This window comes from Daphnia pulex, chromosome 10 (genome assembly GCF_021134715.1).
Source record: "Daphnia pulex isolate KAP4 chromosome 10, ASM2113471v1".
NCBI lineage: Eukaryota > Metazoa > Arthropoda > Branchiopoda > Diplostraca > Daphniidae > Daphnia > Daphnia pulex.
The window spans coordinates 3409182-3431967 of NC_060026.1; the positions used below are offsets into that span (position 1 = coordinate 3409182).

Consider the following 22786-nt stretch of genomic DNA (forward strand, 5'->3'; position numbering starts at 1 on the left):
CAATGGTAAATTGCAGCGGCTTTTCACCTTGTTGTTAAGGGAATCATGTCGACGTGTACATTTCTGGTTTGCCATCATTGTCTGTGTCAATATTTGAAGGTTTTTCCCTGCGAGTTCCTTTTGGCTCTTGTATAGAATAGCTGATTAGTAACTACCGCTTCATGTACATCAGCGCAGCAAGAGACAATTTAAGACAACAGTAAGATGGAATTTCCGCGATTAATTTGTACATTTTCTGCTTAAATTGGTTTTCAATATTCAATTTTCTATTGATTTCAATTTTTGTATAGGACTGCATTTCAGTGCCAATCTTTGCCGGCAGATTTTTGCCCTTGTTTCTTCTAAGGGAATCGCATTCAGTTTTAAGCTTTGTCATCTACCCTTCGCTAATTGATACATACCATATTGAAGGAGTAGTTTTCCTTGAGAGTTGCTTGGGAGTGGCCCTTGCGGAACAGCAGTTAGCAACCATCGATTCATCCACCACAAGAGCACACGTCTTGTGTGGAACGTCTTGTGTGGACTGTGCTCCGGGGGGGGGGGGGTTTCCCTACTCAGTGAATGCAAATGGGCGGAAAAAGATCCCTAAAATGGGGATCCTGGCCTTCGGCGATCGATCGCACTTTTTTATATTGTGACCTTGAGCCAATAGATTGAACTACTACCGCAATTAATTTTATGAAAGTTCAAACATCGCATTAAAAAAATTAAACATAACAGTTATTTTTTTTTGAAGTAACTTTTATGTTTAGAAGTAATTTTTCTGAACCGTTTCATTCACTCCATACCAACATCACAATTATAGAGCTTATGGGGCTAAATGTTATATAACTATTTTCTTTGGTCCATCGTTAGTTTAAGTCGGTAGGTAACTATCTCATTTACCTAGCATCGTAGATTTAAACTGGTTTATATACGTACTAAAAAAAAAGACAGCGAACATCCATTTAGGACAAAAATTAACCTTGACAACACCCTTTTATTTTGTTTGTTTCATCCAAAATCAAGAACAGATTTGGTTTTTTTTACTCCCGTGCAAATTACCTGTTTTGTCGGATCGTATACGTGCAGCATTTTTTTTTCTTTTCGCCGGCTGGATTCAAGTATATTAAATTTACATTTTATGGGCGTGTTTACGAGTAGTTAAATTATTGAAAATTCTCAAATAATTCTCAATCATATTCTGCATTTCAAAATATCGTTCTAGTCGTTTCGGATAAAGGGGGAAAATGAAGCCCAGCACAGCCACACGCTAAAACATATACGAAAGAGTTGGCTACCCTCTCTGCTTGTCTAGGGCTAGGATCTAGGATGCCACACAGCAGTTTGTCAAATCTTGCAATCTAATCTTCCAATCTGTTTTTTTTCTGTATGGGATACCGTACCACGGCTACAATCGCTACAGCACATGTCTTAAATAAAGTTTAGAAAGTTGCTCCCCTCTTACAACCCTTAAAAACTATGTGGAAAACCTGGCTCTTTGATGCTTAGCTCTGATGGCGTGTGTTTTTTAGCTTCGCGGAAATACTTTAGCTACCTGCACAGGGTCTGTTTTAAACATATGCCAGAGTTGATAAATAGTGAATTATTTAAAAAAATTTGTTATTTGAAGATCGATTTTGATAATCATTTAGAAGTAAGAAAACATACTTTAAACTAAATTATGATTCTGAAAAGAATTCCTGTGAGAGACAAATATATACCGCTAGCAATTTAAATGTGTCAATAAACGACTTGTGTAAACCTCACAACAGGGAACAAATTCAATAGATAAAGTTTCAATTACAAAACCAGTTCTTTCAAAGGAATGGGTTTTATTTGATCTCATTTCAAATATTAAAAATAAAATAAAATACGACGAAGACGTACACACATTTAATTAAGAAAAATGAGTGATAATTTTCCTTCTGTATGAGAAGCGGTGCATGTTATACAACAGGTGGCTTAGTGGCACCAGCAGGAAACAAAGTATCGGGATATCTCTACGTGAAGTTAAAAATCCATCATTTCCGTTGTAGCCTATTCGGCACCTTTTTTTATAGTTGCTGGAGGGATTTCTTAGAATTTCTCTTTCTGTGACCACGGGTGGGGCCTTTTCTAAACAGATGAATAATTGAGAATTATCTCCTTAAATGATGTTACGCAAATTTAGTAAATTAGTATTACAAAGTACCCGAACTGGTAATTTATCCAGGATCAGCATGCCTGCTATTCTGATGAACTTCCAATCCACGTTCTGTTTTGTATTCCTGATTTTGTTTTTTTTCATTTGGATTAAATTGTATAATTAATCGAAAATAGTAAATTTTCACTTTTTAGGTTATTACGAAAGTAATTGCTTGATTACCTTACGGCAAGTCCCGCATGTAAATACATTATTTTTGTCAGTTTTCTCTTTCCAGTCTAAAGTCTTATCAACTCCTATATTGCCTGCAACAGTTGGGAAACAAATATTTTATAATCAGCATTCCTAAAATTCTTTCTTGCATACCTCGATGATTTTCGGCAGCAATTAATTTCGTCCTCAAGTCTGTGATTTCTTTCCTCAGACAATTGATAGTGTTTACATTTTCAAGATTTTTTCTGTACCAGTAACAATCAACATCGGAAATAATTTCTTGATGGCTCCAGGTTCTCTCCTGCTTTACGGATCAATACATTAAAGTGAAATTGTGACGTAATAGCGAGAATGATGGATGTGAATTTGTACCTTCAGCAGATCAGCATGCTGGAACAATAAATCGGCAGGGATGTCTGCCACAGGAAAAAGTTGGTTTTCTGGAGGGTTTGGTCTCGTCGATTGGCAAAATTCCGATTTATTGATTTCCATTTGGGAATGCGTCGTAAACTGATTGGGATGTTTAAAATGGTAGTTGGACTGTTGTTGATGGTACTCGCCATTGCTTGAAGCATTTGTAGTCTTGAAACACTCGTGACTTGCACCATTAAAAAATTCGCCGAACTGCAATTCTAGCCGATTAATAGGTTTACTCGCTGCAGCATTATTTGTTTCTCTGTAGCAGACGTTATTTGATCCGTTTATTGGAATTAGAGGAGGGGGGAACGATGATGCCATCTTCGTGTGTCTTGTTACAACAGACCTCACAGCTCACAAGGGAACCTAAAAAGGGTAGAAATGGTTTTTTTTTCAAAGTGTCATGTTTTTCGTAGAGTCGTAAAAGGATAGACACATTTATGTGAGGGATGCAGGAAAACAACCCTCCCACGTTATTTGTTATCTTAAACGTTTTAAGGTAATTTTTTACGAATAGCATTTCTCCACCGTTTAACTTTCACATTGTGACATTGTGTAAGTTAAACATTAAGACAATATTTTTACAATTTATAAAAAAAATTTAAGAAAATATATTTTCTCAATGAATAAAGCTTAATATTATAAAACTTCAAATTTATTTAAACATTTTGGTTTAATTTATTTGTAAAACTATTATCTAAAAGTAAATTTACTAATTTAGTAAATTTAGTCTACTTACAAATCCAGGCCTCAAGGATTTTTACAGGTTGTACTGGCGAATCACTCAACCAAGCGAATCACTAATCAATGAAAATAAATCACTGTTTGCTGATTAGATTTTGTTTTGTTTGTTTTCAATTGTTGCCGCTCAAAAGTGGCGCTGTTTTGACGTGGGAAATTCAAGTGATGTGTTTGGCTGACTACAGTTAAGAGCTTCTACTGTGATCTACGTAGCCCTACTGGAAACAGGAGCTGGAAAGTTGAGAGTCGATGACGCAAAAATAACAGTTCACAAGTTGACACTGAGATGCTGTTGAACTCGCTTTAGTATTGACACGCTAGCTTTCGCGTCGTCCCTGCTTCTCTGACTACCAAAATGTGAGTGAACTTGACTCTTGGGGGGCTATAAGCTTAACCCAGACCGTACGGAATACTAAAAAAAATAAAGGGCGTCAGGTTTCTCCCTCTCCCCTACTATTCGTCCGTTTTTACTACGCATATTTGAACCTCGGCAGTAGGACTGTGCTATAAAATAAATGGTTTAATATTTCAGCGCAGAAATAGTTTTTAAGTTTTTTGGGAATATATATATTTTTTTTTTACATTTTATTCGACAGTAGACGATAAATTTTTCACTTCTTTTTTACGGTTTTCTTGATTTTGTAAACATATATTTGAAAACGACAAATGTTGCATTAGATCACTTCGAAATTTGCGCAGTTGAACGATTGGGTTTGTTTTTCGGTGATGTCCTTTTTCGGCAAGTTGAAGTCCGCTTACGATTAACTTTCTGCGTTTTAAAAATGTAAAATTTAATAAAAAATCCAAGTTATATTTATAGTTATAGGAACAATAGAAAAGAACTGCTGTATAATTTACTTTCAAATTTGGTTGAAAATATTCAATCAAACGAATAATTGGATTAGGAGATTGACCAGATTCCGATTTATCACAACCGAGTGGAGCGATGAAACCGATGAGTTCCCAGCTGCGAAATACGAAATCATAGACTAATATTCCGTATCTTGATCTGTGGCTGAAGGTGAAAGATGAATTGAATAGTTCAATAACGACAGGCGGTGCCCTGTCCCAATCTGCCAATAGGGTTGAATAAGCGTCTCTGCTGCTGTTGACAAATGCTGCCACATTTTCTGGAGGTAGCACAAGAACCACTGGCCTTGACTTGGCGTCCACCACACGTAGATAGAGTCGATTAGCGTGATAGGAGAAAATGAGTCTTTGAAAGTTGACGATTTGGTATCGCTCGCTATGGGCAATGTTTTGATTAACTTGCAAATTTGGCGAACAAGTCAAGTCGAGGATTTCATTTAAAGGTTTACAATTTTCCTTGAAGGTGAGTTCTTGAATCTGCAAAGGATTATCGAATAAAAATTCCAATCGATTGGAGATGGACGGAATTTCTGCTGAGCGATAGGGATCGATCGTCCACTCTTCTTCCATACTGGATCTCGTCTTTGAATCGAACTTGACGGAACGGAGGATTGTTTAGAAGTGGGAAGACAGCCTAATATGGAGGTAGCCTATATACTTTAACAAGTGGTACTGCCACATGCTGCCTTTTTCTGGGAGCGTCAAGTTCGCTCGGCTTGTGATTGGTGGTTTTTGAAGGCCTCTACCCTACCGCTTTATACCCGCTTGGTTTAAAGGACTACTGTTAGCAATAATATTGTTTCCCTTGGGAACTGGTTTCGAAAAGGGTTTTCTCGGTTTTTCAGTAATAAAAGCATGTGTTCATATGGTGAAGGCTATAAACTGTATGATGCTATCTGCATAGGTATGTTCTTTCATGAAACGGCAAATAAAACCAAAAGAGCTAGGGCTAAAAAGTAATACCGTAGCCTGTTTTTGGGACATATGTTTTTAGGTTTATTCATAATATTGGCAACAAATATAGACACACTATTGAATCATTTTAAAATTATCGAATGAATAGGTTGGCATTGTAAAGGGCCATATGACCCAGCTCAACCCATCACGAGCCGTTAAAAAGAGCAAGGGAAAAGCATCGCGAAAAAAGAGCGAAAAAGACAAAAATTCAAATAACAGTGATGATTTCATTAAATAACAATAAGTCTTTCATTAGGTTTTCCCAAACGATGCGATGCACAGGAGGCGCGGACGGTGTTCGCACGAGGCAAAAACTTTTTGTCGTGGATTGAGACGAACTCGAAATAGGGCGGTTAACTTAAACTCAGCTTATATCATGCACACTCGCGTTCTTACCATTTGTACGCAAATATATGCCCAATAAAATAATATAAATAAAGTTTAAAGAGGAAAGTGTATATTAGCATTTTAATAATATTTGTAATAACTTCGTTAAGTGAAAGGGCTGGGGGATTTCTAGACAAAAGCAGTTTTTTATCGAGAACACAAGTCACTATTGGTAAATATATAATTCTATACAGAACATCAGTTGGGTGTTTTCATCTTTTTAAATTATTTTTGTCATGCTGTTAAATATAGTGAGAGTACCAGCATGGAAAATCAATCAGCGGAAAGAGGGCGCGGCTCAACAGGAGCCAACCGTGCAGGAAGCGGTCGTGCTGGCTCGTCGGGAGCTTACCAGGCAGGTAGTGGCCGGTTAGGTGCAATCCCCAATACATATGGTTCATCAAGCCAGCCAACATGGAGAGAGCGCCCTTATTCATCTTCGGCCAACTCATTTCGAGGAATAAATCGCGGTCGGGGATTTGGTTCCGGTCCAAACTATTCACACCACCAAAGTCAGCCAAGGCAATCCAATTATAGAAGGCAACTAGATTTTCAATATCTAGTGAGATTGGCGAGTGAAAATGTAGAGCCGTCTGAAGTGATCCGATGTCTGGAAGATGATGATTTGGCCCAACATCTCAAGGAAAACTTGGGAAACGTCGAGTATTTGGAGCTGTTAATAGTTGTCCTTGGAGGATTCTGTAAGAAGAACGGAACCTCGCAGTTCAGAGAAAGCTTTGTCTCCATCGTGAAGATATTGGCGGCTCAGAATGTCCTTCAACAAGTAACTTCAATCATTATCAACATTCCCATATCTCGTGCAGTCAATTTTGCCCGGCAAGGAAGAGCGTTTGAAGCGGTTAACAACTGCCGTCTTTTATCTGGCAACAGAAATATTGGTGATGATGCCCAACTTGGGCTGTCAGTGTTTGGGACAAAATTTTTTCGTTGACATTCTTTCTCTGAAAGATATGCCTTCCATTAAAAATTTGAATGTCAATGATGCTTTCGATATTTTTGAAGAAGGAATTCTACAGTTGCAGGTAAGCATTAGGAACATAAAGTCGCATAAAGTCGTTTACTAGTCCAATTGGTTGGTTGGTAAATATTTATAAATTTTAACAGACGGCATGGAGTCAACATATCCCCGTGGAAATCAAGAAGGGGGATCGTCGGCTTATTCGTATGGAGGAATATAGAAACGATTTGGCTCTTCAAGATCCGCCAGATAATTTCCGGGAGCTGAATGTAATGCCAAACTGGGAGGATGTCTGTTTAGACGTGGAGCCTTTTCTTCGGCCAAGCATCGTCAAGGGAGTATATCCCAACGTAGCCACCTACCTAGACATTCAGTTCCGTCTTCTTCGTGAGGATTTCTTTAATCCATTGCGTGTTGGCTTGTTGGCGTACAAAAGTCAATCGGATCGAAAACACTCAAGAATTCGAAATCCAGACAATATCCGGCTTTATTATGGAGTGCGAATTCTTGAATATGATATGCACGGAGACTGTTACACCATTCAGTTCTCGATGGATGCGCTGAAAAGAATTAACTGGGAGAGCAGCAAACGTTTTCTCTTCGGTTCACTCCTTTGTTTATCGTCGGATAATTTTTCGTCATTTCATCTCTTCACTGTAGCTGATAGCAATCCTAAGCTTCTATATGACGGCAAAATCAAAGTTAAATTTGAAGGAGGAATGTTATCAACAGCTTTAAAAAAGCAGATCTTTGTCATGGCGGAATCGACGGTGTTTTTCGAATCGTATCGTACGATTCTCACGGCGTTACAGCGTATCAGCTTAACTGATTTCCCATTAGAGGATTACATCTTAGGTCGGAAAATTTTACCAGAAATGCCCAACTACTTGTTAGATAAAGAAATGGTAAGTGTTTTGGAGAAGTGTTTTTATTTATTTGTTATTTATTTATTTTTTCTTATTTTACGTTGAAGCCTTATTAACAACTATTCATTTGAATATTTCAGCCCCTTTATGATTTTACATTCAGTTCTACTGATTGCCCAAGTGATGACGAAGAAGATGAAGAAATGAGAATCGGAACTGAAATTAATAATTTTCTGGATACCGATGGTAAACTAATAAATCAAACAAATTTTGGTGGAAATTAAACTTTTTTTTTATCTAGTTGAAGCTGGCAAACGAGTCCAGAAAGTTCCGATCCTTGAACCAAGTCGCCGTCCGGATGCAAAAGAGCTTGGGCTGGATCCTGGTCAGTGTGCTGCTATGTACGCTGCTCTAACGCAAAAGATTTCCGTGATTCAGGGTCCACCCGGGACTGGCAAAACTTATCTTGGCCTTCGAATCGTCCAAACTTTATTAAAAAACAAGCATATCTGGATGGGCAACTCGCAGTCATCGCCGATTCTCGTCATATGCTACACCAATCACGCATTGGATCAATTTTTGGAGGGAATTTCCAAATTCACTCGGCAGATCGTACGGGTTGGTAGCCAAAGCAAATGTGCCGCACTAGAGTCGTTTTCCTTAATGGCTTGGAAGAAGCGTTCATCAGGATTTGGTGGCGTTCAACAGGATACGAGAAGATGGATTTTCGAAATTCATGAGACACTACGTGAATGTGAAAGGTGAGGTGTTAAAATAACAGAAAAAAAAACAATGCTGAAATTTAAGCATACAACAAAGTTTTCATATTAATTCTGTAGAGTAGTAATTAATTCTTTCTTGTTTATCACCATTATGCAGAAAACGAGAGGTCATCCGTGGTGTTATGGTGGATATGAGTTCTAGTGGTTTAATCCATGAAGATTCTCTGCTGAACATGAGGATCATTCCGCAATCGATGCACAATAAGTTTGGTGTTTTAATGAAGTCCCTTAGATATGGTGGTGATGTCCAATGGACAGCTATGGGACTTTGGTTACAAATTTACTGGAATGATGGACTAGGACAAATGGTTAGCTCTTTGGAACGAAATGATGTCACTAACAATCGTAACACTGTAAGAGTCTCAAAACTGGTAACTGATACATTAAGGGAAGAAACGGCAGATGATGAATGGGATAAGGAACACATCGATGAAATTCAAGGTACATATTATATCGATATTATATATTTAAAAAACTCTTACAGTTCTGATGAGGTTCTGATTATTTTTTATTTCTATTTCTAGCCTTCCGTAAAGTAGAAGAAGAGGATTATTTAGCATCATTAAGAGCACAAAAGTTTTCCAGAAATTACGAATTTGAAAACGCAAACAATGATCGTTTTTTTGAGAAGTTTTGCTTCCGATTCAGTGAAACGGAGACAATAATTAAAAAATTTCAAGCATCTTTAGAAACTTTTGAAGGAGAAGATGCTGAAGTGATGGAGTTACAAATTCAAGAATTGCAAAATCAAGTGTTTTTCCTGCGTCAGCTTCTCCAAGGCGTTCCTACGCTCGACGAAAAACAGTTAAACGAGTTGTACCAGTATGACCTACTACAGATCCCGTTACTCCAGCGATGGATGATGTATAATTCTTGGAAAGTCAAAGCTCTTGAAATTCAAGAAGAGCGAGCTGCTCAACTTGAAAAGTTATACTTTGAAAATGCCAACAAGTTGAAAGACGTCCGGAATTTGGAATCGGCTGAAATATGCCAAAAAGCTGATATTGTAGGATTGACAACAACGGGAGCTGCCAAACAAAGGGCTCTTTTGAACCATCTAAAGCCGAAAATAGGTAATATTTATTTTGCAACAATCAATTCAATACTTTATTCTTTATCACAAAAATTTCTATTCTCCCCCCTTTATAGTTGTGGTCGAGGAAGCCGCAGAAGTGTTGGAGTCGCATGTAGTTTGCGCATTGTCAACTTCATGTCAGCAACTCGTTCTCATCGGTAAATCCATTACATGCAAAAAAAACCATGGTACAAATAATCTTATACACTTTTGAATCTGAACAGGAGACCATCAGCAACTGAGGCCACCTGTAACAGTATACAAATTAGCCAAAGACTACTTCCTTGACGTCTCTTTGTTTGAGAGGCTAATTAAGAATGGAATGGAGCCTTGCGTTTTAGGTGTTCAGCACCGTATGCGTCCGGAAATAGCGCGAATGATTGTTCCCTCGATCTATCCGACATTGGAAAACCACTCGTCAGTTTTAGAATATCCTGACGTTCGAGGCATGGCATCAAATGTGTTCTTCCTCGCGCACACGGAACAAGAAGTCGAAGATAACGAAGGAAAAAGTCATTTGAATCCGTATGAAGTGGATCTTTCCCTGGCCTTGGCGCGTCATCTCATCATGCAGGGATACAACCCAGAACAAATCACCATACTGACCACGTATTCCGGACAACTTCTTCATTTTTTTAAGATCCGCCGGAATCATTCTGCTGTCCAATCTGTCCGAATTTCCGTCGTTGATAATTTTCAAGGCGAAGAGAATGACATTATCATTCTGTCCCTTGTGCGGAGCAATGTTGATGAAAATATTGGATTTCTCCGCATCGAGAATCGAATCTGTGTCGCCTTGTCGCGAGCGAAAATTGGTTTCTACCTCATTGGAAATATGCAAAATCTCCAAGGAAAGAGTAAATTGTGGAATGGGATTAGTCGAATTCTCGATAAAGATGGCCAAATAGGACCGGACTTTGGATTGAGATGTGATGTTCATGGTGTTATTACCCAAGTAATTTGAGTTTGAAATTATCTTCCGTATATCTTTTCAACTAAAAACCTGTTGTACTTTGTTAGGCTCATAAAGTGACAGATTTTCCACCGGAAGGCGGGTGCATGAACAAGTGTTCCTCTAAAATGTCGTGCGGGCATATCTGTCCCAAGATGTGTCATGCGGATGATCGTGGTCACGCCCTCGTCAAGTGCCAAGAAAAATGCACTCGCTTTTGCTCTGTTGGACATCCGTGTCCAAAGAAATGCTTTGAAGTATGCAATCCTTGTGTAAAACGGGTAAACAAGACGCTCCCTTGTACACACGAACAAATCGTATTGTGTTACAAAAATCCAGCACGCGTGTTTTGCAAAACGTCTCTTTGGAAGGTACTTTTTTCTATTGTGACTGCGTTTCAAATTTTTTATTAAACGTACATTGCAAAAAAAAAATTAACAGATCCTTCCGGAGTGCGGCCATGGCATGGATTTGCCCTGCGGTGCTTCTGTTTCTGAAGCTGTATGTCCTGAAATGTGTGGAATGACCCTTGTCTGTGGCCACATTTGCCCACTTAGTTGCCATAAAAAAATTCCCCATGACAAAATACGGTGCCAGCAGCCTTGCCAGCGTTTATGTTCTGATGAACATGGTTGTAAGAAGAAATGCTTTGAAGACTGTGGCAATTGCCTCGCGAAAATGAAGAAACTTCTGCCTTGCGGCCATGAGGTAAAAACATATAGAATAACGTATTGCACCAGTTTTATTAATCCATTATTTTAAATTATAGGGAGAAGTGGAGTGTAGTCAAGATTTATCCAAAGTCGATTGCGCCGTTAAAGTCATCAAAATTCTTCCAAATTGTGAACATTCGGTTGAAATTGAATGCGGGAAATCAACGGATGGCTACAAATGTAAGAAGCAGTGTGAAAAGCTCTTGTGTGCCGATGGCCATATTTGCAAAAAACCCTGCTTTGTACCATGTGGAAATTGCACCGTCAGAATGAGTAGGGAACTCAAGTGTGGGCACACAACGACAGTTGAATGCTATGTGAATCCTTCGAACGTGAAATGTCGTGTCCCGAAAGACTCTGTCCTGCCCTTGTGTGGACATTCAGCGACCATTCACTGTGGACAAGAGCCAACCGAAGCGAATTGTCCATTAACTTGTGATGTTCGACTCGAATGCGGACACACTTGCACGTTGAAGTGCCACGTCAAAAAAGATCCTGATCATCAGGAATATCAGTGTAAGAAGGAATGCGGGAGGATGAAGCAAGGCTGTAAAAAGGAGCACAGGTGCGGGAAGAAGTGTTTCGAGGAATGCGTTCTTTGCACTGAGAAATGGCAACGATCTTTGCCTTGTGGGCACACCATTTTCACCGAGTGCCATCGCAACGACGACGAAATTTTTTGCTCGTAAGTACTTTTTTGTTTTTACCCTGGTGTAATCTCATTATTTTATTTTACTCTTTTAGGAAATTGATGACGAAGATGATTCCGGAATGTGGGCACGAAGTAGACTTACCTTGCTCCACTGAACCAACTAGAGCTTTATGCAAAAAAATGTGTGCTTCGGAGTTGCCTTGCGGCCATTTATGCAAGAAAAAATGCTGTGAACCTTGCAATCAGGCTGATTGTGTAGAACCCTTAACAACCGCCAAAGTGAACATTTGCGGTCATCATGTCACTTTGAGTTGCAAAGATTTTCACGAAGGTGAGTTACCTGTGTTTCCTAGATTATATAGTATTCATCATCAAACTAATTTCATTTTCTTATCGAGTAGTCGGTGGCGTACCAACGGAGAAACAAATTCAATCCCATCTTACAACCTGCTTGAAACTGTGTAAAGCCACGCTTAATTGTGAACATGTTTGCAAGGGGACCTGTGGCGAATGTTTCAACGGACGAGTTCACCGTGCGTGTGATGAAAAGTGCGGCCGCTCTCTGGTTTGCGGGCACATTTGCAACGTCAACTGTGGCATTTCTTGCCCACCGTGTGGACTAAAGTGCCAATATTCTTGCTCGCACAGTAAGTGTGGGCACAAGTGCTGCGAACCGTGTACGCCATGCAAGGTAACTTGATTTATTTCTGCTGGTATTTATTTGCCTTTTTAATGACATTTTTCATGTTATTGTAGGAGAAGTGTCCATGGAGCTGCGAGCACCAAACTTGTACGAAAAAATGCGGCGATCCTTGTAATCGTTCGCGGTGCGATGAGCCGTGCAAGAAAACACTTCCGTGTGGCCACTCCTGTGCGGGACTGTGCGGTGAAATATGTCCACTTCTGTGCCGCATTTGCGACAAGGATAAATTGACCGAATTCACTTTGCTGGGAAATGAAGACGAGGAAGACGCCAAGTAAGTTCAATTAATCATCGGGGTTCATCTTGTAACGAAAATTTCTGATTGAATTTTTTCGACATGCAGGTTCGTTTTCTTGCCGGATTGTGGGCATTGTATCGAAGTGGAAGGAATGGACAAGTGGATGGATACAGACGGAGGCGGTCAAATCCAGCAAAAGTGCTGCCCCCGTTGCAAAACACCAATCAAGATCTGCATGCGGTATGGTGACATTATCAAGAACGTCTTCGGCGATATAGCGAAAGCAAAAATGAAAATCTTCCAATCGAAAGGCAATCCGCTGGAATTTTTTAATCACTGTTCTGCCAAGTTGACAAGATGCAGAAACATCGTCAGAAAATGTGAAGAATTAGTGAACTCGACATTGGGAGCAATCAACAAGAATTTGGACGCGATTGAACAGCAAGTAAAACCGAAGAAAAATGGCAAAGGGAAAATCGTCCATCCTTCTCTGGGGTCGGATGTTCGTTTTCAAATTGAAGTAAATTTGGATGTTTTAGAGCGAGTTTTAGACATGTTGGAAAAAATGACTACGCCCAAGACTTCACCGACTTCGCGCTCTCGTCTACTCACTCCACCGCCGCCACCTGCTCAAAAAATGACTCCAGAATTTATGAACGAATTCTTCAACCTTGTTAGAAAACTGATACGATCAGTCGTGGAGAGAGTTCGGATTTCTACAAGACAATACCAGGCAGCTTCTCGGGAATTGGATCGATTCGAATACGTTCGTGCGTATTTCGTTTTACAGAGTACTCCCAGTTTTCCTGTACTTGGCGCGTCATCTCATGAAAACGAACTGATTCAGCTTCTCTTGATGAAGAATATCCGCGTGCTAGAAAATGAACAGAAAGTTGAACTACGAGCTGCGATGGAAATCTTGGGAGTCAAGCTGAAAACAGGACTCGGAATAACCGACAAGGAGCGAAGAGAGATCGTTCAAGCATTGGAAATGGGCCAAGGGCATTGGTTTAAATGTCCCAACGGCCACATCTACGCCATTGGGGATTGTGGAGGAGCCTCGGTTGAAAGTCGATGTAACGAGTGTAAAGCTCGTATTGGAGGAACTGGACATCGATTACTCGGTGACAATAGGCTTGCGGGAGAGATGGACGGCGCAGCTCGTCCTGCTTGGCCTCAGTGAAATGCAGGCTTATTTTTAATTATGCAAGCAACTATATTCCCCGCTTTTCCCTTACTTCTATATCCTGTTTGATTGCTGATCCTGATTGAAACCTAGTTTACCAATACTTGCAGTAAAACTCATATTAGCATGATTATACTGTCCCATTTAACTCTATGTTCGCAATAAAATTTGATTTCTACTAAGAGTAATACACAAAGAAAAGATAATTATGTCGTTTTTGTATAATACCTTATTTGTCTTATAGGGTTTTACTCTACGTTTGTTCTGCTTTTCTTCCACAGCAGGCTGTTATCGCGCTATTAAAGTAAGTTGAATAATCTAGGCAAAATTCTTTTTCACGTTTATTTCTTAATAATTTAAAACAGACAGTATAATTAAAGTTAATTTTAAAACAAGGATTATGAAATGAAAAAACTTGAATGAAAACTGCGGTGTCAGAATGTAAGCTTAGGATTACTTTTCAAAAGAATTGGTCAATCGGATGCCAGGACTTGAACTATTTCTTCTTGGATCATTACCGTTTCGGCCTGAGCAAAACTGATTCTTCGTTCAACGCTATCAGGATTGTTTAGTGAATTCCTCGTCGACATTCTACTGGTTGGCGGCGAGTATGAGATTGAATCATTACTGAAAGTCTTAATTAAATGCGACACTCTACTGATGGTATTACTTCCGGTCTCCGATTTCACGCTGTCTGCGGGTAATTGATTTTGTGGTAATTCCGAGGAACAACTAGAATTTTCTTGTTTTAACGATTCCGTCTCTGTTTTAGCTATCGTGTCCTTTAAATCAGAACAAGGTAATTCAGCTGAATCTCCAGGGTTCACTCCGAATTGTATAGGACTAGGGATAGCAATTGGACTCGAACGAGGTATGTCATATCCGGGCGACGGACATTTTACTTTCGTTTTCATTGGCAACGATGGCCGGTGTTCCGCAACTTCCTTGTCTTCCTTGGTCATTACGTCAGAAATTTTTCTGGGCTTCTTATTAAGCATGGCATTTTCCAGCGAGGCTGTTGACAGGGTAGAATTCCGGGCTGATTTCGAGGACGAATCTGTACAGTCATTATCGCTTGATTGAAGGGGAAATTGATTTAATGCTTCCGGATTGGATGGGAGAGCGACTGGATCAGACGATTCGGGTTCCACAATCTCAATTATTTTCGCTTCATACTTGTAAACATCTGTGGCAACAAATGCCTCTTCTCTTACAGACTGGACACTCTCCGATATTTGAGAATCGGATCGGTGGAGAATTACAATCGAAGGAATTTCCAGAACTTGACTTTCTCTGGGAACCTGCTGTGTTGTTGTCTGCTTTTGTTCGAAAGTATTAAGGTCACGCTGAATATCCTGCTGTATGTCTGCTTCGACTATCAGCGACGTTCTGGCCGAATTCTTCTCCGACGTTACAACGCTGTCGTTATTGCTACTCGTCTTACGGCTGTGAGTATCATTCACAGAAAGTTTATCCTTGTCCGCTGCTTCGCCCTTTCGTCTCATTCCTATTTTGGCTGATTGGAAAAACTGTCTAATCATAGCCAAACCGGATTTACGGCGTGTAGAATCCTTAACTTTTTTCTTGTCTTTCTTCTTGTCGTCCGAAATCTCCGGGTCCCGCCCATCTTCGTCAGCGCAAGCAGAAGCTTCCTGCGGAGGAGATGTCATTTTGACGTCTGTTTCTTTCGATTCCGGTGATGGACAATCTGTTTGGTCCGACATAACAGTTTTCTGACTTTCTTCCATTACGACGGGACTTTTGTAATTGACGCAGCTCGTATCGGAGGCTCTTTTGGAGAGGATGTCTTCACTTTTAGCGAAAAGGGCCGGTTGCTCTTCGGCGACTATCTCCACTTGAGAGCTGGATTTCTGTTGTTTGGTATCGGCAACAATCGCGACGTCCAGAAGACTAGTCATACTTTTACTATGTCGTCTAGATTTACTCGCCGGCCCAGGAGCAGTCGTTTGCAAGTTGGACAATAATTTCCCAACGCCAAAACTGGTTGGCAGTTTCGGAAGGTGGGATGAGACCTTCCTCTTCCTCTCAACTGTTCCAGCTTCGACCTCTACTTTTTCAGCAGGTTCTTTCTTAGTTTCAGTCGTTCCAGCTTCGACCTCCATTGGTTTAACAAGTTCATCTTTGCTAGTTTCCGTCAAATTTTCAGAGCTTTGGCTGTTTAACAACAGGAAATTTGAGACGCTCTCACTGAGCGGACGGGGTCCTTTTGTTGGTTTCTTTCTGAGTTTGGCGGCGGTGCCTGATAATGCGTTATCGTCACTCGGTTTGGGTTTTCCATCCCATTCTTCGTTCGGTGACTGTTCGACCCGAATCGAACGACTCCCGTCATACGTGCTGTATTTCTTCCCGTGTCCTGGTATGAAGCTGAGCGAAAAGCGTGAAAACGGATTGCCAATTTTCTTTTCGCTTAATTCAGTTTCATCGAAGGTGAGCCGTTGGTAGTTGATCGTCGATTTGGCTCTTTGATGTCGATTTGAAATCGGAGAGGTCTGCTCCGTGATTTGAGATGATCTCGTCGTTTTCGATTTCTTCAACGTCGATCCTTGTCGCCGTAACACGATCGATGCCTGCAGCGCTTCTAACCAAAGTTGAAACGATTTTTCGTCCGTGGTTCTCTACATTTTTAAAAATAACAATTCTAGACGTTAAAATACCGAGACTTAAAATTATAGAAGAAAATAGTAGCTACCAGCCAATTAGGTCCGGTGTGTGTTGAGATTTGAATACCGTTCTCAACGCCAAGAGCCGGAACTACATCGTAGACAAGACCCAAATCGATACGTTCGTGGAATTTTCCAAGGTTGAGGTAATCCGTTTCCGATCGGTAAAACAGAAGAATGCGACCGTTCAACACGCAATACCATCGACGCCACATCGTTATAAGACGCTATATATATAATTCAGATAATGTTACTACCAATCACGTATTATTACCAACGAATAACAAAATGTGTTACCTTTTTCCCTTTGTGCTGTAGGTATCCGCATTGTTTAACGTTTGCTTCCTCGCCCGACATGACGAGATTTAAACGGAACGCAGCACGAATCGAATTGGGAACATGCAATGAAGTCTGAATTCCCTTGAAGAATGCTCTTTTATGATGGAAAATACCCGGGACTGGGGAAAAGAAATCTGAGAAATTGTCAAGTTCTTGTGGTTAACCGTTAACCCAACATGTTGCAAACGGACGTATACTTCCGGACGTTTTCATCTTGTAGGTTACAAGATAAGGCGCTACAAATATGGACGTGCTTACTGTGCTGTTGTGATGACGTATACGTTGCTATATAGGTTGATTGTAGTATTATTGCTGGTTTCACATTTTTACATCCTATTTTAATAATTCAAATATTAGGGCAAACGGATTTCTAAGAATTACTCAGATTTCAGTTTTGATTTGATTTCATGTATGAGCCTATTATACATGTTAGCTCACTCGTTTTAGGAAATGGCTAATAACCAGGATAAACCCAATAAAAAAAAGATTCGATTTGTGCGCAATAAGATAAAAGGTTAGACAAAAAAACGTTTATTTTTGTCGGTATTTTTTGGGAAATTACATTTCAAGTTCGTGGTCAACCGAAAGGGTTTGTCTTTTCAAACGCGAATACTGAGTCCAAAATTTAAGGGTTAAGCGTGATCTTGTTGTGGCTTGTAAGCAGCATACTAACGACCGTATCCTTTTCCCGCAGCTCCGCCGCCGTATCCTTGCATTGGCGCACTGTGACCGCCATAACCTCCGCTTACGGGAGCTGCGTGACCTCCATATCCGCTTACGGGAGCAGAGTGACCACCATGACCTCCGCTTACGGGAGCAGAGTGACCTCCATAGCCACCACTTATGGGAGCAGCGTGACCTCCATATCCGCTTACGGGAGCTGCGTGACCGCCATAGCCTCCTTGCATCGGACCTCCATATCCTCCTTTCTTAGGTTGCCGAGCTGCGGATCCACCATAACCTCCGCTTACGGGAGCAGAGTGACCGCCGCCATATCCGCTTACGGGAGCAGCGTGACCGCCATAGCCTTTTTGCATGGGTGCAGCGTGATTCCCGTATCCTCTTGCTGGTGAGGGATGACCACCTCCATAGCCCATTCTTTGTTGGCCACCTATTATTTTGGAAGTTAATTAACTTGCATTGTATTCTTAACTTCTTACAACAAATAATTGCGTTTTCGTTTTTAAAATGTTTCAATTTCTATATAGATCGAAATATTATTACCATAACCGCCCCTTCCGCTGCCACCGCCTTTACCTGTATCAACAAGTAAATTAGATTAGATTTACTGATTCAGGAGCTTCTCTTAACTTTTCCAAAATTTTGAGATTCAAAAATGGTTTTATTTATTACCTTTTCTAGACGCGCTGGATGAAGTTGCGAGAGCGGCTGTTAGCACCACTGCCCACTGTAGAAAAAGAAATAGTTTAAATTTAAACAATTCGTTGGTTAACGTCGGTTAAAGATAAAATGAAACACACCAGAATCTTTGAGAATAGAAGCATTTTGGAAATTTACGCTTAGGACTGTGTGTTTGCAATAACCGCACAGGTTTGCAAGTGAAGAGAAATAGATTTGCCATCGTCTTTTTATAGCAGGTGTGAAGGAAAAGACCTTCGGAAATGACTACTAGATAAAAAGAAGATTGATTATATAAACTGCTCGTGCACGATGTACTTCTCATCGTCTGGTCTTGTGGTTTAGTCACTTTAGTGCGCCTACTGCCTCTTCTCGTGTCACCTTCAAGGTAACGAACAATAGGTCGACGTTTGAAAAGGAGACAAACTATTCATGCGGGAAAAAAAGATGTTAGTTCTTCATGGACATTTTTGTGACTGACCTTCAGCCATTCTCTTTTCCATATTTCCCCATTTTTCAGTATTAATGATAGCTCGGGAATTCCCTTACACACCACACTGGACCCTGGCAATATCCATACCGCTCTTGCGGCCTCTCTTGTTTCGATTCTGTATATTCTTTTAATAGAGTAGACTATGTATAGTATTAATATAACACCGCAAATGGCATAGGATATTCTTATCTAACAATTTTTAAAAAAGTTTGTCTGGAAAATAGCATAGTCCAGAGTTGAAATAAGGACTGATGATTATTAGAATGATGATTATTAGGATTACCAATTCATTTTTATTTCTGTACCATACATTTGTAGCAAGAGCTGATAACCATACAAAATAGAGTCCAAATTTGATGATGATCGATGTATCCGCATTTTGACGAACTGCATGTCAAAAATACAACATGATTGTCAATTTTGTCATCACCGTTTATAAATAGTACACTGATTTATTTCTAGCGAAACCTGAAACGACAGCATTTTCTTTATTTATGATGTTAGGACACGAACGAACAGTTTTTGGCCTTGAAGGAAGTCTTTTTACATTTTTGTGCTGATCCGCAACTCATGAAAGCAGGAGGCAGGTGTGCGAACAACGAAGGAATAAAATTGATGAAACTCATTGCCAACCTTGTAATAATACAGAAAACTCGGAAAAACCACACGCTAATATAAAGAAAATCGCCGTCAATGACCGCAAAAATGTGTAGAAATTTGATATCATGGCCTAACATGATAGTTATAGCTACTGATATCACACGACATGAAGGTAAAATCTAAAATTATAATCGCATCTTTGAATTACTTCATATTTTGGGTCGTCGAATTGTTTCCTGGCAATTTTTTACGCAAAAGATGAAATATATTTGCCCTCTAAAATCGTATAAAGATGCTTAGCGGTTGCACGAATATGCGTTTATTGAATAATCGCGCGTCCATGAGCCAACTTGCTTTGGAAATGTTACCCTTATTTAAGAACGAAGCCGGGGATAAAGTCTCATTTCTTTTGTAGTAAATAAAAATATAAACAAGCATATAGGCTAGTTAAAGGTTGACTTCAGTATATTATGTATTATGAAATATTGATGGATTTACCCCAGCAAAGCCTATGGTCGAGGCCGAATTGGGAATTACATAATGAAGGTATTTGGCAAGTCGGAGACGTAAAAAAAAAATAAGTAAAACAATTAGAATTAAAAAGCAATAAAACAGGGATTTTTTTCAATGTACCAGCATACACAAAGTAAATGAGTAATTAAACTTCGATTAGATTTTTGTTGGCCACTTGAAAGATAGTGGATTCCACTCTGCGTCTTATCTAGACAGCTATATATTTGTACCGGGCTATCGGCAGTAGGTAAATCTCCTTTAATACCACGTATGCAACAAAAAAGAATAAAAGTATGCAACAAATTAATCGGGGTTGAATATTTTGGGATACGACTGGCGACATGAATTAATACCACCAGCGGTATTCAGGATCATCTTTGCAATAGTTATAAACGATAAAGCCATCCGTGTTTCCGACCCCCAAGCAGTAGCCATCATCGCTAGCGATTTGCCGTTTCTCGTTATAAGTCCACGTTTTAGCGCTGGCAGTATCCATGCAATCCACTTGGTTGACGTACCATCCCTTGCCTGTCAAACACTTGCCATTGTCGTTCCTCAACTGGCCATTGACAAACTCCCAATTTTGTCCCGGCTGATTGCTCCACGGTTCGTGCTTGGCCCACGATTCGTCATTGTAGCCACTTAAATAGCTCTTCGAAAATTCGTTGCGAAGAGCTCGGCTCTCGTTGGCAGCAGCTGACAGAGTGATAATTGCTTCCCAGCAAACCGAGTCCCAATCGTACCACAAGAACGGCGGAGTGGAATCGCAAAGATCCTGAACAACATACATCAACTTCCCGTCTTTTTTACCCTCGTAAGATAAGCACATGTTGAAGCCGTTGACGATTTGGAAACCGTGGCGATACCATTTCTGCCCTGCCCAGTCAGAATGGCAATCGTATTGGTAAAGGTACCATGACTGCTCCTTCCAGGCCGTCAAGCATTTTCCGAAATCATTTTTCAATTGGTTGTCCACAAATCGCCATCTCTGCCCGGTGGAATTTTTCCATTCCGATTCCAAAATAATTGACGCGGCTTCTAGACTGGAGTCACCTTGCACCGACAGAAAGGCTTGACCGAACTCGTTCCGCAGAAGATTGCTCCGATTGTCGTCGGAGTCCGTTTCATTTAAATTGCACTGCCAGTCCAACCGTTCGGATGACGGCGAATCGGATACCGCTGCGGATGTGAGAGCATTTGTGATTATCAAGGTTGGTCTCAATGAAGGTACGACCAAAACCATGTGGTTAATGCAAGTGCCGTTTTTAGTGAACTGCATATTTTCCGTGCTGTTAGAGGCCACTATACTGACAAAATCTTTAATCTTTTCCATCGACGGTGTGCACGGGGTCTCGACGACTAGCGATTCGATGATGAGTTGACTGTTGGTTCGTAGCGGAGCCAAATGCCGGATGAGATGTTTGTGGACATCGTGAGCTTCTTTCTTCGGTCTCAGAGAATACCCTAGTTTAATGGGAAACCGATTCATGTTGCTAAACGTTTCCATCGGAAATTCAAAATTTTTCAAATGGGCGTCGATTTGGGTTGACATTTCGAGCGATAAGGTCTGCTCTAAAGATATGGCGGCCGCAAAGGTGCCATTAGCTGAAGCCGTGTGAAATCCGCCAGATTGAGCGGAATAAATTTGGTTTTTGCTTCCGGTTTGTGGTAGAATGACGACAATCCACTTTCGGGTGTCGTATTTGTCGACGAGAAAATCGAACAAAGTTTCGGCAACTTCTTTCCGATTGCTGGCCGACTTTGACTCGATGACGCGACGCATTTCTTCTTTAATGTTTCGTTCGTTTGTCCGACATTTGTGAACCTCACCTTGGAGTCTGTTGGATAACTTGTTGAACGATTCGCTTATTGATTTCTTGAACGAAGAACTGCGGGTAAGAAAATTTAAAATAATTTGTTTTATTAAGTCATTTAAAATTTTAGATGGTTACAGTTTTACCGCGATAAGTCGGAGATGTTCCTCATCTGATTGTATTTGACGTACACCCAAAGACCGGTTTGAACGATTCCCATCATAGAATTCATTTTCTGATTTAATTTCCGGCCGTGACACTGTAAAAAATTTGACACCATAATAAACAAGCAGTCAGAATTAATTAATTACCGTTTATTTTTTTTAAAACTTACTTGAATAGCATCTCGCAAGGCGACCATAATGTCAACATTGAAGGCATTTTGTCCCAACAGACCGTCGATTAATGCTTCAAGGTGTTTAGGAAGTGTGACGGCTTGTTTATAGAAAACATCTCGTGCGTGTTCATCGTCCGGATGTTCCAAATATTGGCGAAAAGTCGACAGACAGTATTTGATTTCGACTTCATGGACAGAATAACCAGCAGTCACGCCAAGTGTTTTGATTTCTCTGTGGATGGATTCAATGTCGTCTTTAAGTCCATCCAGCTGGCGTTCGATTCGCTCAAAATGGGCAATGAGTTCTTCACGGTCGTTATTGGTTCCCACGAAAATTTGGTTGACATTATCAGTGAAATCGAGAATACTGAGATTAGCCTTCTCAATCACTGACGAAGAATTAACAGTAGGAAATTCGGCAAGTCTTTTAGTTCTGTGATTTCTAATCAATTTTTCTGCTGATGACAAATGTAATACACTTATGAGGATAAACACTAGACGAAGAATTTGATTCATTCTTTAATATAGTTGAAAACACCAAATCAGCATCCAACTCTGTGGTCCATAAGATGTAAACTGTTCTCGATTCTTTGAGAGATAACTATTCAATGTTTTTTGTTATGTTATTCACAGCAGAAATCACACCCACTGTGCTGCAGGCTATACGGAGTCGACTTCAAGATTACCCGGATGAAGTCTCAGGGTCCACTCTCAAATTACCGAACCAGCAACATGTTCTGCGAATCGACTCCAGCAACTCGAATTCAAAAGAAAAAGAATAATGATGATTAACG

The 22786-nt window shown here is 40.2% G+C and overlaps 6 protein-coding genes across 8 annotated transcripts; 1 reads left to right on the top strand and 5 right to left on the bottom strand.

The window, feature by feature from the left end:
• Nucleotides 1-1794: 1794 nt before the first annotated feature.
• LOC124203566 lies at nt 1795-3857 on the bottom strand. 2 transcript variants are annotated; one of them, XM_046600238.1, is made up of 6 exons: nt 3495-3857; nt 2711-3121; nt 2492-2642; nt 2348-2430; nt 2174-2249; nt 1795-2097 (listed from the first exon to the last, which is right to left on the bottom strand). In XM_046600238.1, exons 2-5 carry the CDS (start codon nt 3074-3076, stop codon nt 2187-2189), a joined length of 663 nt encoding a protein of 220 aa, XP_046456194.1. In that variant the 5' UTR covers nt 3077-3121; nt 3495-3857; the 3' UTR covers nt 1795-2097; nt 2174-2186. The 2 variants fall into 2 exon arrangements, with proteins under 2 accessions (XP_046456194.1, XP_046456195.1); XM_046600239.1 differs by lacking the exon at nt 3495-3857 and having other exon boundaries at nt 2492-2639.
• Nucleotides 3858-4076: 219 nt separating this feature from the next.
• Nucleotides 4077-4981, bottom strand: LOC124204183. The gene is made up of 2 exons (XM_046601231.1): nt 4355-4981; nt 4077-4265 (listed from the first exon to the last, which is right to left on the bottom strand). Exons 1-2 carry the CDS (start codon nt 4934-4936, stop codon nt 4176-4178), a joined length of 672 nt encoding a protein of 223 aa, XP_046457187.1. The 5' UTR covers nt 4937-4981; the 3' UTR covers nt 4077-4175.
• Nucleotides 4982-5960: 979 nt separating this feature from the next.
• On the top strand, nt 5961-14059 carry LOC124204128 (NFX1-type zinc finger-containing protein 1-like). The gene is made up of 15 exons (XM_046601140.1): nt 5961-6753; nt 6836-7594; nt 7696-7801; nt 7857-8316; nt 8435-8778; nt 8862-9410; nt 9487-9570; nt 9637-10367; nt 10433-10735; nt 10806-11072; nt 11134-11762; nt 11822-12060; nt 12131-12420; nt 12486-12706; nt 12776-14059. Exons 1-15 carry the CDS (start codon nt 6613-6615, stop codon nt 13851-13853), a joined length of 6201 nt encoding a protein of 2066 aa, XP_046457096.1. The 5' UTR covers nt 5961-6612; the 3' UTR covers nt 13854-14059.
• Nucleotides 14060-14312: 253 nt separating this feature from the next.
• On the bottom strand, nt 14313-16977 carry LOC124204242. Its single transcript, XM_046601287.1, has 3 exons — nt 16835-16977; nt 16567-16764; nt 14313-16492 (listed from the first exon to the last, which is right to left on the bottom strand). The coding sequence occupies exons 1-3, from the start codon at nt 16892-16894 to the stop codon at nt 14330-14332; spliced, it is 2421 nt and encodes an 806-aa protein (XP_046457243.1). The 5' UTR covers nt 16895-16977; the 3' UTR covers nt 14313-14329.
• A 414-nt stretch (nt 16978-17391) lies between these two features.
• LOC124204393 (glycine-rich protein DOT1-like) lies at nt 17392-18456 on the bottom strand. 2 transcript variants are annotated; one of them, XM_046601446.1, is made up of 5 exons: nt 18358-18456; nt 18230-18284; nt 18101-18133; nt 17838-17987; nt 17392-17711 (listed from the first exon to the last, which is right to left on the bottom strand). In XM_046601446.1, the coding sequence occupies exons 1-5, from the start codon at nt 18379-18381 to the stop codon at nt 17545-17547; spliced, it is 429 nt and encodes a 142-aa protein (XP_046457402.1). In that variant the 5' UTR covers nt 18382-18456; the 3' UTR covers nt 17392-17544. The 2 variants fall into 2 exon arrangements, with proteins under 2 accessions (XP_046457402.1, XP_046457403.1); XM_046601447.1 differs by having other exon boundaries at nt 17392-17987.
• Nucleotides 18457-19775: 1319 nt separating this feature from the next.
• On the bottom strand, nt 19776-22642 carry LOC124205968. Its single transcript, XM_046603569.1, has 3 exons — nt 21990-22642; nt 21802-21914; nt 19776-21730 (listed from the first exon to the last, which is right to left on the bottom strand). Exons 1-3 carry the CDS (start codon nt 22506-22508, stop codon nt 20188-20190), a joined length of 2175 nt encoding a protein of 724 aa, XP_046459525.1. The 5' UTR covers nt 22509-22642; the 3' UTR covers nt 19776-20187.
• Between the last annotated feature and the right edge of the window lie 144 nt (nt 22643-22786).